The 13,720-nt window shown below is 30.6% G+C and overlaps 1 protein-coding gene and 1 long non-coding RNA gene across 2 annotated transcripts in view; one reads left to right on the top strand and one right to left on the bottom strand.

The window, feature by feature from the left end:
- Nucleotides 1-138: 138 nt before the first annotated feature.
- LOC106078408 (uncharacterized) lies at nt 139-2,872 on the top strand. The gene is made up of 3 exons (XR_008777961.1): nt 139-327; nt 1,930-2,239; nt 2,733-2,872. It is a non-coding gene; the product is annotated as an uncharacterized LOC106078408 (long non-coding RNA).
- The window catches only part of LOC106078401 (kinesin-like protein KIF11-B), a 35,512-nt gene continuing 24,180 nt past the window's right edge, over nt 2,389-13,720 (bottom strand). The window contains exons 12-26 of the mRNA XM_056029689.1: nt 13,523-13,610; nt 12,356-12,565; nt 12,063-12,270; nt 11,796-11,968; nt 11,572-11,697; nt 11,306-11,473; nt 11,108-11,164; nt 10,316-10,377; nt 10,031-10,130; nt 8,956-9,039; nt 7,294-7,389; nt 6,929-7,151; nt 6,505-6,680; nt 5,017-5,127; nt 2,389-4,190 (exon numbers count right to left, since the gene is read on the bottom strand). Coding sequence (XP_055885664.1) covers nt 3,987-4,190; nt 5,017-5,127; nt 6,505-6,680; nt 6,929-7,151; nt 7,294-7,389; nt 8,956-9,039; nt 10,031-10,130; nt 10,316-10,377; nt 11,108-11,164; nt 11,306-11,473; nt 11,572-11,697; nt 11,796-11,968; nt 12,063-12,270; nt 12,356-12,565; nt 13,523-13,610 — 2,086 coding nt within the window. The 3' untranslated portion in view covers nt 2,389-3,986. The remainder of the gene's footprint in view (nt 4,191-5,016; nt 5,128-6,504; nt 6,681-6,928; nt 7,152-7,293; nt 7,390-8,955; nt 9,040-10,030; nt 10,131-10,315; nt 10,378-11,107; nt 11,165-11,305; nt 11,474-11,571; nt 11,698-11,795; nt 11,969-12,062; nt 12,271-12,355; nt 12,566-13,522; nt 13,611-13,720) is intronic.

Raw genomic sequence — 13,720 nt, 5'->3', positions numbered from 1 at the left:
AGTAAATACATAGCCCAGTGCAGTGTTGCCAACTAAAATATTTAAATCTATAATGAAAAAATCGATAATTTTCCCCATTCTTATCTTATCTTATGTCTTATATAATACAGACGTTACTTCAAAAAAGAAGATGATTACGTCCTACGCGTCATGCATTTAGTCATGCATATTAACCAATGACTTAAATTCTGCCAAGTCACTGGTTTTCCTGGCTAGCACAGGCAACCCATTCCATGCTCTAATAGCACTAGGGAAGAAGGAGTATTTGTACAAATTTGTCCTAGCATATGGGACGAGGAATGTGCCTTTATCTTTGTGTCTTTCAGAGTATTTTATTAAACTTTGTTTTTGTATTTGAAGATTATGGTTCAGTGTTTTATGTATGATTGCTACTTTACTTTTGAGCATTCTTTCCTGAAGGCTTTCTAAATTTAGTGATTTTAATAAAGGTGTTACTCTACTCTAGTCAAATATGAATATTCGTTTGTTATGAATCTCACTGCTCTATTTTGTGTCTGTTCCAGTTTCTTAATGTTTTCCTGAGTTGAGGGGTCCCAAACGGAGGATGCATATTCTATTATAGGCCTAACCAAGGTTAAATAACATTTTAGTTTTATGTTCTTATTTGATTTATAGAAATTTCTTTTAATAAATCCTAATGCTTTGTTTGATTTTTTTTTGTAGTTTCATCAATATGTGGATTCCATGACAGTTTTTCATTTATTATATCTATTGTAATACAATCAGAAATATGCATTTAGATCTATTTACTACCAAAATGTATGGGACCTACTTACTAAGAACAAAAATCCTTATTGTTGAGGGAGATCTATATACTGTATAGTGTATACTTCCATTGTATTAATTGTATGGTCAACAAAAGTAAAAAGCTGGCTAGAAAGGCCTCTTGTATTGCATTGTTAAAATTATAAACTACCGGTATATAAAGTATATAGGGTAAAACTTCCCATCGAATATAGTTCATCCATTGATGATGAGCACTTTGTCATCCAGGGGGCTGAGGGCGTTGCACCGAATTAAATGCCTCCTCATGTGGCTGGTGACGCTGGTGAGACCTATGTGAGCCTGGGATGTTCGGCTGCACACTGGGCAGGTTATTTCAGCTGGAGCATTGACTGACTTAACGGGAATTACGTTTTCCACCTATCACAGCACGCATACCAGTATAGTTAAAATTGTATTAGATCAAAGTCCCTTCAAAGATAATTATGTTTTGATATTTTCTGCCACTACCCTTTTCCTGACCAGCTTCTATGAGAGCAATTATTGTTTACTTTTTTTTTCATCTATAAATTAATTTTTCTTCAATATTTTTTTAGCACTTAAACATCAAAACGTCTGTATCTTTTTCATCCTCTATAGAAATGAGTGGCAACATAGAAATCTTATATTAGTTTATCTTTGTCCATCATAGTTCGATAATGACCACTTTCATCATTCAGGGTGGGATCAGGTATTATCACTGTGGTTTGGTATCTCCTTATGTTCAGCTGCATACTGGGCAGGTTATTCCAGCTGGACATTGTGTTAGTAGCCTTGATTGTTTATGTAAAAATTTCTATTAAATTTTGCCATGATTTATCTATACTTTGTTTAGGTTCCTCCAGTTGTAGCACAGCTAAACTATTTTTAAAAGTTAAAATTGATTTTTTAATCTGTTTGATATGGACCTTGTCTAGGTCAAATTTTTCCTTTTTATTTATTTTTGTTTTATTGCTGATCTGTTTCATTTTGTCTTGTGAGACCCATGCTACTTTGTGGCATCTTTTGTGAGTAAAAATGCTGCATCCTATCATCAGTTCATCTAAAATCTAAAGTCTGTAAGCATTTATCCATTGCATTTATGTTTTCAAGTCCATGTAGACGTGTGCTCAAAATTTTCTCTCTATTGTCACTTCCCACATTGAGGTTTCTATCAAAGCACAGAGCAGGATGGGCCACTGTCCTGTTGGCTTGTATTTCGCCCGGCTCAGGACAGACCTTGATCCACAGTGCCATGCTGTGGGAAGAGGAAACTGTCTTATAATATTCTTTTCGACTGCCCCAGAATTGCTGAACTCTTCAACAGGTCGGAAAACCAGTTTTTTTTTTTATCTGCATGGTGACATACATGCATTATGCATAACAGCAGGATTTCTCTCCAGAACTTTTGCCATAGAGGATTTGAACCTCTCAAGCTCTCATTCAAATGGAGTTTTATGATAGCATTAGTCATTTGGTAAGTGACAACTAAACATTTTGAGTTGGCTTATAATTGTAAATCTAAAGAAATATATTGTATTTTACAAGAAAAGTTGTAAACTTAGAAGCACCTGTCCTATTCAATAAATACTAATTTATTATAAATAAATAAACAATAACAAAACATCCCTTTAAACATGTTTATTTATTATTTAATTGTATTAGACTACTTTATTTAAAAAAAAAAAAGATTAAAATTTCAATTTTTTCAAAACATAAAACAATGACTGAAAATAGTAACAAAAAAATTATTTCCAGAAAGATAGCTAATGTATTGCTATAACGCACACTGGTTGAAATTAAATTGAAATTTAACAACCAGAACATGAAATTGGTATCTATTTTAAAAAGTAGTCTTTGTATATGATATAATTGTACAAAACGATATTTACATATATTTAAATTAGTAACTTTAAAGTAGAAAGAGTGAGTGATATTTATTTTAGAAGTGGTCTTTTTATTATTATTAGGTTTGTACAAAGATATTTACAACATGCAACAAAGATAATGAACTTTTCCATTGAACAAAAAATATGGATAAAATATTGATGGATGAGAGAGTTTACACATAAAAAAAGCAGTGCTGTCATTCTATACATCCCCTGGTGAGTATGTAATAAAATTAAAAGGCACTTTTAAGTTTTCAGAACAAAAGTTGATTTTGTTTTCAAGTCAATAATTATAATATACCATTAATTACACACATTCTATATTCTACCATACAAATACTAATTAATCTGATTCTGTATTTATTTAAAAATAAATAAATGCTGGTACTATTATTAAATCTTACTTAATATTTCTACACATGAATTTAAGAATAAATATATTTGGTTACAGTACTAAAATACTATATATTAGTAAATTTGTTGTTTTCTTCTACACATAATACTATGTGGTTCAGACTACAAGTCTTAATCATAACTTTTTTTTTTTTGTTTATACAAAATATGGTAAGGATATATCAACTTGACCAATAAATCAAATGCTAAAAAAAAAAAAAACTCACTAATACCTGTAAGGAAACTTTTAAAAATTTTTGAACTTGACTAAAAAAAAAAGCTTGTCAAAGGAGAATGGATGAAGATATGCCTCAAACTCCTTGAAAGTTTCACATGAAATTTTAACATTTAAGAGATTTTTGTGAAAAATTATTAAGACAAATGTTTTTATTCTCAAATATTTAATTTTCCAATACCAATACTTTAAAAAATTTTTGAACATATAAATTTTTTTATCTGGATAAAAAAAAACCAATAACCCAAGGAATAAATAAGACATTTATAGAAGTGACACACATGCAAAAACATAAATGTTCATAATTGCCCCAATCAAACTGTTTGTTTACATTACATCTTCATATTACAGCCATACACCATACACACATTTTCTTTATTTGTTCATTTAAACAACACTTAGATTATATTTATTCTTGTCATAACTATATACAGTTCTATACCAATAGCAATTATAAGACATGAGTAATTCTAGTGTGCTTGGACATATATAAATAAAAGCATTAAAAAAGAACACAAATATGCATTATCTTTTTTTAAACCACTTTCTTAAAAAACAAAACACATACAAACACTACAATCTATTACTTTGGAGAGATCAAATTAAAAAAAAAAAGTGTTTTGCTAATTATATGTTGACATAGTACATGTAATATCTGAATATTTTAATTTAGTGACATTAAAAAAATAATAAAAATGCAACACAAATCATGAAGCCTGATTATTTGATCTCAGAGGAAGTTTGGTTCTGACATTTCCACCATTGGTAGCTTGTGGCTGAGCAGTAGTTTTACTTGGCGTTTTCAGTTTAGATGGTGTTTTTGAAGAAGCCTTAAAAGTCACTTTTGAATTTGGTTGCGTTGGCTTCCTCGTCCGGGGTTTATTTTCTTTGACTGAGTCAAAGTCTGACATCTAGGAAAAGTAAATAACTAAGTGATGAGATTTGGGAAACAACAATAACAACAAAACAGAAAGAAAAAATGAGCAGGAAATTTTTTTTATTGGGTTTTTAGGGTTTATGAAAACTACATGTTTCATTCTTCCATTTTTTTTTGTAACTTACAATTTAATGAAAAGTTAAGTTGTATTGGTTCTCTCAAGGTACTAGTTTATTTAGAAATAAAGATAGTACAATAAAAATTCTTGAAATTTGTTCAAATGAGACAGACAAATCTCAGACTATAATTAATTTTATAGTCTAATATATAAAGTGAAGAGCTTAAGCATGTGTGATATGTAAATTTCCTGTTTCATTTTTACAACTTTATTTTCATTCATGAAATAAAACTTTTAGCTAGATTCCAAATATAAATTGTAGCTTAGAAAATATTTTTTTTTCTTATAAATTGTGACATTTCAAAAGTAAACAAAATTTATAATTTCTAAATCGAATCAATTAGAAAGGTTGCCTATGTGACCTTCATATGCAACAAATCATTGCATATTCTAATTTGTTCATTAGAGTGCATTTTAATCAAACCTGTGATTGACAAATGATCAGTTGAAAAACACATCATAATAAGAAACATTTACAAATCTAAAAATCTAAGGTACTTGGAATTTTTTTTTTTGTAAATAAGCTTCCAAAAGATTGTTCAAAGTCACTGTAAATAGAAGTATTGAAGTATTGCACTTTTTCAAATTTTCTGACTGCCTTATTAATGCTAGTGATAGCGATAATTCAATATTGTCGTAAACTAATTGTTATTTTAAGTTAAATACTTTTGTGTTGACTCACTTTGCTTTTAACACTAGCAGTAGAGACTCCTGATGTACTAACTGCTGATACACAAGACTTCTCACTTCCTGCATTGCTCAAATTGCCAACACTAACAGATCGATAGATATCCTGATTGGACAAGGAAAAAAACAATGAAATTTACATCATCTTTCTGCTGATTAAAATTTGTTCAAAACATTTGGATAAGTAATATTTTTCTAACTATGAACTAGGATTATCTACATAAAATGAAAATCCTCAGTATTTCAGAAATTTATATCTTTTAAAACAAATTTATTAGAAATGTTAAAATGTATAAACTTTGTATTTTTTTTTATAAATAAAATCTAACATTTATATATATAATTCTCTTCATGGCTCAAGAGTTTGGACAAGAAGTAAAGGAAAGATCACTCTTTTATTTCTGCAACTCGGATGGACAAGAGTTACCCAATGGGGAGGAAAAAAAAGTGGGGGGTGGGGGGGGGGGGGGTGGAAACAAGTAGTATTCACCCGTCACAAAATAGCAGGGCCGGAATCAACTGTTGTGACCAAGAAGTCATAGAAAAATCACTCTTTATTATTTCTACCCCACGTAGTTTTAGTGACGAAAAAAAGAGGGAGGGGGAGGAGAAAAAGTAATCTACTCTGCATTCACACCCGTCACTAAATAGCAGGGCTGGACTCAACCGTTGTGGGGCCCTATGTGAAATGGATTTAGTGGGGCCAAGTTTGGGTAGGGATATGGATAATAAGTGAGAATTAAGAATTTGTATTAGAAATTAAATTTGTCTTTGCATTTTATTCATTCTTTACTACCTACAGAATTACTTTACGAGCCTTGCGTGTAGCGAAGCCATAGAGTATATCATAAAAATTCTGTTTCCTACATAAATCACGCTCAATAGCAAGAATTACAAAATGTTACAATCTATCTTCGAGAATTGTTGACCTCAAGTAATTCTTCATTAGTTTGAGGTGCGAGAATCTTCTTTCACCAGATTCCACAATTACAGGTATTGCATAATGCCGTTTTTTTTAATCGCGCGTAGGATTGGCATTTTCCATTTTGAATGCCACCCCAAAATGACAATTTTTTGTCTATATTTTTAGGAAGTAATTTTTTTTATTTTTCAAAAGATTTTGATAATTTCCAAAGATTTCCATGACTTTTTCATATGTTTTGCAATTTCAGGAGATTTCAAGGAGCTCAGGAGGCTGCAGGAATTCTGTTATAAGTTATAAAATGGTTTAATTTAATAATTTACACCTAGAATTAGCGCGGGTCCTTTGAAATTGCAGGGTCCACTGCAGTCGCATAGGTTGCATTGGCCTAAGGCTGGCCCTGCAAAATAATGCTGTGTGTTGACTAGTAGTCTTATATTTGAGCTATATAACCTAGATTTCACAACATCTTCATTTGGGAGCTAGATAGTGTTTATTATAAATATTTAATATAATATTTGTATAGAGGGGAAAAAAGGTTTAAAATATTTTATTTTTTACCTCTGATGAGTCAGGCAGTAAGTCATCAACAGCTGTTTCCAATTGCTGCTCTAAGTTCATTACTATTGGGTCATTAGAATGTTTGTTGCTTCGATAATTTTCCAGTAGGATCTCATGATTATCAGTTTTCACCAAGTTTTGTGGGTATTTAAATTCACATCTTTGTGGGGTCATTCCTAAAAAAAAAAACATAATGAAAATATAAAATTTAATAAGTTAGTGATTTTCTCCTTTTTTTTTTTTCTTCCTCATAAGAAATGTAAAATATAATTCAACAAAAAAAAATAAAAAATAATTTATTTTTGCATTGCTGCACTATAATGCCATTGAATAATTAAGAACAGATAAAAACAAATGACGTTTAAGTTTCTCGAATCTCAATGCATAAAAAAAAATCCTATATGAATATGCATATCAATCCCACCTGTAGGAATATCTTTCCTTAGCCTTTTAGTGAAAAAGTCATCAACTTTGCAAACTGTTGTTGCTAGCTCTTCATGTGGTTTCTGCAGTCCATTATTCAGAGTGGATGACAAAGCTCCATGTAGATTTAATGCATTAGCTGTGTTTGCTAAGAATTGAATGCTTTCTTCATCTAAGTATGTGTTGACGGTCTTGGAATGGTCATAATTTACATCTAGAATATGCTGTTTGAAATAGTTTAAAACAAATGTCAACATTATCAATGAAGACAAATATTATGAAAATAAATCAGAAATACATTTCTAGTAAACTGTCTAGTCAGTTATTTTGTTACACAAACAAGTAAAAACAAAGAACTGATATTACCTTTATTGTCTGTGTTTGTTCAGTTTTAAAAGTTTCTGAAATTTCATGCAATGTCTTCATGCTTTCTTCTACCATCTCATATCCTTCCTGTAAATGCTGTAATTGAAATAACATTATATGTCTATATATACAATAACCTTGGACTTTTAGTTATTAACTAAACTCAACTATTGAGCACGTCTAATTTTTTTTTCATTGAATGATGTAAATTGTACAATTATTTAAAAAATCCACCACTAAAATGCTGAAGTCAATAGTTTTTATAAGTATTCTAGAAAGTTCATCTACTTTCTCACCTTGTCAGCAGAGAAAATTACAGAAGTAGGACTCTGAGCTACAATTTGAACAATTATGTCAATAATTTCATTCTAATTTTATTCTGATGTTACTTCAAAGTTTTGCTCTCAAATTTTTTAGAACTGTGATAAAGTTAACAATTTGTGTGTTTTCATATAGAAGTTTGCTTACAATGTTTGTTTGTACAATGTTTTACATGTTTCGGATGTTCCTTCAGAGTTGAAGATAATTACTTCCTAGTCCAAACCTCCCGCAGGACGACGGGGGATGGGAGCGGGCAGGGTTTGAACCCTGGACCATCGATAAATCTGAACGACAGTCCAGCGCGCAAACCGCACGACCAGGCAGCCATCCTTAAAGTATGAGTCCTAGTTTTCCACTTGCACACAGTGAACTTAAGCTTTGAAAAAGGCTGGATTCATGTTGGACAAGTTGCACTACACAAGAAAAGTATCCGGAACTAAACTTGTTAGTCAACTCAGGAGGTCAAACAGAGATATGAGTTACTTATCAATTTCATGAATAAAATTAACAAAACCTATTCCTGAGAATCTAAACAAAAAGCAGAGAATTGTATGTTGTCTAGGTAAAAAACAGGGGAATAAGCATATGAACAGGATTTCTAAGAAATGTGAGGTCAAGAAACTAGAGGTCATAACATCTAGAGCAGAGAATAACTATAACAAGTCTGTGAAAGTTATTTAATACTTTTATAAGCTTTTTTTCTTTTAATTGAGAAAGGACATTGGACAGAGATACTATTAAACAGAAAATGCAGTAATCTACAGAATAGCTCTGCTGATATGGCATTTTAAAAGAAAAGTACTGAAACAAAAGACAGGCTCATGAACAGATTCAGCCCACATGTCATATTTGGGCTCTAATAAATGAAGGAAAACAATAATTACATAGGAAATAAGATACCTAATAATAAAAGAATAAGAACAGTAAAATGAACTAGAAAATATAAGAAAGATAATTTCAGGAGAAATGTCCCTTTCATATTAACAAATAATAAATTAATTTGGTCACCAGTATGAATGACAAACAATGATTGTAGTGAAAAAAATAATTTCTGACATTCTGCTACAACTCCATGCAAGGAGTTCAGGCTGAAATGAAAGTAATGTAATATACAGAGTGCTCAGCTCAAAACACAAACCTTGGAAAATACCATTTTTGAGTCTACTTTATGTAAAAATAAAAGAGGAGGAAAGTATAATAGTTTCAATTTTATAATGAAATAATTAATTTGCATAGCACTTTTAATAGAAACCTACTGTAATCTTAAAGAAAGTATCTTGATTTATTATATAACAATTTGATCTTAAAAGACAATGGTTTCTGAAAAATGTATCTTGTTACCTTATTATTTTGTTCAACAGCACCAGCTATTTTATTTATTGTTTGAGGAAATAATTCATCCCTACTATTTATCATCTGTGTTGTCTGAAATTGAAATATTGAATTTATTAAAAAAAAAAAAAAAAAAAAAAAAAAAGATATTTAGATTATGGGAGAATCAAGTAGTAAGGTTTAGGATAATATCTAAAAAAAATTAAGATAATATTGAGCAAACTGATGACATCTAATTAAACTTCAAGTACTCCTCGAAGTCATTTGTTTAAATTCAACAAATTGAAAAATGTTGGCATTTCTAGTCAACAATTCTACATCAATGGATCCTAAATTGCCTACTTGGTAGTGAGAAAAGTGTAATCATAGACTGCTTCAAATCAATACTAACAACTGAAAACCAAGGTGTTCCTATGAGAACAGTCATAGATCCACAGCTATTCTTTTTATACATAAAGAGGCATCTAATTGCATTAGCCCTGGAAAAAGGACTACTAGCAAGACTACCTTTCTTGTATTTCTACCCAAAAAGGTGCCAATAATGATTTTAAAAAATACAAAATAAAACTATAACATTTTATACTATTGTTTGTTTGTTTGTAAAATGTTTTACATGTTTCGGATGTTTCTTCAGAGTTAAAGATAGTTTACTTCCTAGTCCAAACCTCCTGCAGGATAACAGGGGATGGGAACGGGAAGGGCTTGAACCCAGGACCATCGATAAATCCAAACGACAGTCCAGCGCGCAAACAGCACAACCAGGCAGCCATCCTATTAACATTAGACTTAAAACTAAAATATGAATCCTAACTAGAACAAATCCCAAGAAAAACAAACAAAAAACTAGATATTTCTCAGTTAAAAAGTGACCTGACGCCCAACCCTCAACCTCTTTTCAGCCAGCTGTGTCCAGGAATGTTTTTAAAATGCAATAAAAAAAAAAAAAAAAAAAAAAAAAAAAAAAGAGAGAAACTTAATGACATATAATAATAACACAAATTGAAATTCAAATATATTTAAGCTAATTTAATGTCTGTAGATGTAGGCCATGAAATATTACTAAAGCACTGTACATTATTATTACCTTTTCCATGGAAGCTGATGCTTTGTGCACACATGTGTCCATTTGTTCTTTTATAGACTCCACATGCTCTTCCAGTAGTTGAGTCATTTTGCTTTCTTCACTAAAAGTAAATAGTGTATAGATATGATTGACAGATATTTAGTCAAGTATTATTTAGATTGAAAACGTATCACTTTAGTTGTTTACACTTTATAAATAGCTCATTGAAAAGGCATTGTTCTATTTTATTTTAATTAATTTGGATCATTCAAAGTAAGCAGAAATAGAAATTTTAAAAACATTTACTTTTTCAAATCCAAAACAAAAGCAGAATTAGAGTTCTGATGCTTATCAAGATGTGCTTGTGTCTGAAATAATACAATATTAAGAATTTAAAAAAATGAATAAATGTAAAATTTTATAGATGTTGGCAACCATCAATTATATGATGAACAAAGCTTCTTTAATAGTGTTGAGATGAAAGCCTGATTTACTTTCATGTAATGTATGCATCAAGGTATCACAGTTAAAAAAAAAAAAAAAAAAAAAAAGGTTTATCACAAGTTCAAGAAGATGGTAATTATGCATCAAGATTGACAAATATGTTTTATAGTTATTTTGATTCCAGTAAATATGATAGCTTCAATAGATTTCTTCGGAGGGCTTTTGAGTATATATATATATATATATATATATATATATATATATATATATATATATATATATAAATATGCAAGACAGCTACCGGAGCGTTGAAGTTTCAAATAAGTTGTTTTATGTCTACTTTTGTGAATTTACAAGTGAAATTAATTTGTATTGTGTATTTTTGAAATGTGTTCAATATTCTAGTGATTCCAAGTTATAGAATAAATGCATTTTATTTAATCAAAAGGATTTTTGTTTTGCTTCTTCATTTAAATAAGCATCTCCAGCAATTACAGTAAAGTTTGGATGATCAGACATAGTTCTGAGGTATAAAAGTAACAAATTTCAACACCACAATCTCAACTACAATTTACACTATCACATTGTATGATCTATAGAATCCCATAGAAACAATATACACACACATCTAAAAATAAACTCAAATGATTTTACCTTTCCAAGCAATTCATTATATTGTTGCCTTCTCGCAGAAAACATCTCTGTAATTTTCTGTAAAAAAAAAGTTTTTAAACAATATTGATTTTAGATCTAATTAGTTAAGTTGTGACTTTTTTTTCATAATTTATGATTAAAACCACAAGAGAAAACATTATATAATTCATCTTAATTCAGAAGCATGTGAGCTTTTACCTGTTCCAAATCTAACTCTTTAGCTTCTGCATTTTTCAAGTATTCTTTTAATTCAGCATTCTGATTATTGAGTTCTGACAAATGGCTACTACTCTTCACAATAACTTTTGACATCTGGGCAATAATGTCGGTGTGGCACTTGTTCAAAGTTAAATACATTGCTTCTTTCTGAAATAGAGTTTTAATTCCAAATATAATATTATAATTTAAAGCAAATCAGCAAAATTATTTAAAAAAAAACAAAAAACTAAAACAATCATAAATACCTGCTGCCAAATAAGTTTGCAAGACTCAGATAAAAGCTGGCTTTGCTCAACGTAATCTTTTTTCTGTGACTTAAGTGATTCAGAAACCTCACATTGCATTTTAAGACAAATTTTCTTAGCAGCTTCCTAACAATATCAAAATAAAACAAATATATTACTGCTTAAATTACTTAGGTTTTACTTAAGGAAAGACCAAATATGAAATGCTTCTAATACTAATATACCTGCATCTCAGCACATTTTTTCAAAGACATGCTCCCCCATTCACTCCTACTGGTACTAAAGATGTTATGCCTATTAAGAGTTTCTTGCAAATCTTTCTCCATCAAGTCAAGGAAATTCTTTATATTCTGTTTGGTTGTGGTAATCTCCTTTTTATGCTGCTGAACAAGCTCATCTAATAGCAATAGAATTAATATTAGCATTTAAATTATAGCAAACTGAATGTATGCAGTATAATACAATAATAAAAATATTTAATAAAGTCTAACCTATTTGTTTGCATGCTTTTTCATTGATGTCATCAGCTTCATCATGTACTTTTTGAATCATATCTTGAATTGTCTGAAGCATTTTCTGCAGGTCCCCATTAAAGTCAGAAGCTTCCTGTTCATTATGCTGCTCTACTGCTTTCTTTCTGTCAATTTTGGCATGAAGACCCCCCACATCCGAAATGGAGGACTGAGCAGTTTTTAACAACTGAAATGTCAAATAGAATCAAATTTTCTTTTTTGTTCTTTTTGAATTAAAAAAGTTTTTTTTAAATATCAGTACATCAGCTTACATCTTCAGCCTGAGAATATAGGAGTTCTTCAGTCTTGGCATGCTCTTGCATTAGGAATTTGTGTTCATCTCTGTCATCTTTAGTTACTTTGAGCTCATTGGTTGTGATCTTTAAAGTTTCTGATGTTACAAAAAGATTCTGAGCTGTTTCAGCTAAGTTATCTGAGGTGATTTTAAGTTCTTCTTTAGTTTCACTGAACAGATCTGAAAGCTTTAAGAAAATAAAATGGAAAATATTTAAAGGTAATCATTTGATCCATGTCTTTGTGTGAAAATTCTAACAAATCTAATGCCTTTACCAAAGATGTTTGCACTGTTGACTTATCTTATATCAATATTTTATTGAATTAGGTATAAAGATGGTCAGTAGAGCTTATAGACTCCACCAAGCGAGAGTGCGGCGGAATAAATCGCTCCGCCTGCCTACAAAAATCAGTGTCTACCAAGTAGTGGCTCTTTCAACTCTGATACATGGGTACTTTACAGAAAGCAACTAAGACTTCTTGAACCCTTTTACAAAGATGTTTACACTCCATCATTGACAAGACCGCACTAAAAACAATGATGGTGCAAATGTCATTATGGACAGTATAGAGGGACTTCTTATAGTCTGACAGTTATGCTGGGCAGGGCATGTATCCTGTATAGGAGACAAACATGTCAAAGGCAGTCTTCTTTGATGAGCTAAAAGGTGGTCAATGTAACAAAGGTGCCCCATGGAAACGCTTTAAAGACCAGCTTAGGCGCCATCTTGTTTTAAATGACAAGGAAGAGAGCACCTGGCTTCGGAATGAGAAAGCTGAAGATCACTTACAAAGGGTGCGGATACACTGCCAAGGACAGGTGTAGAAGGTGAAAAGAGAATCTAAATCAGCCACCAGCGGACAATGTCTGCGCTAGACTAGATGTGACAAAATATGTAGGTTGCAGAGAATTGAAATCACACAGAAATATAAATAAAAACTAACATTACTCTAAAATGAAAACCAAAATTAGTCAAAAGATGTGGACAAAACAACTAAACAGCACATAAACAACCAGAGTTAATTAAAGGTTTTTGAAAGGTCAACTATAATGACATTTTAGTTATAAATGACACTATACATTAAAGTAAAACAATGAAAAAGAAGATACAAATTTAAAAAAAAAACAATAAAAAAAAACTCACATTTTTCATTTCTGTTTTTAAACATTCAATATTGTCTTCCAATTCCTGAATCATTTCTTCCTGTTGACTTATCTTATTATGCATTGCACTGAAATGAATATAGGCTGTCACGTGAAAAATCTTTAAATTTGACTAAACCAATTTTTTTTAATTTCGAAAGCAATACATCAGTAACAAAAAGAATTAACTTTATAAGAA

Source organism: Biomphalaria glabrata, chromosome 1, assembly GCF_947242115.1.
Source record: "Biomphalaria glabrata chromosome 1, xgBioGlab47.1, whole genome shotgun sequence".
Classification (NCBI taxonomy): Eukaryota; Metazoa; Mollusca; class Gastropoda; family Planorbidae; genus Biomphalaria; species Biomphalaria glabrata.
The sequence above is the reverse complement of the archived record's forward strand: the minus strand, read 5'-3'. Positions and strand labels throughout refer to the sequence as shown.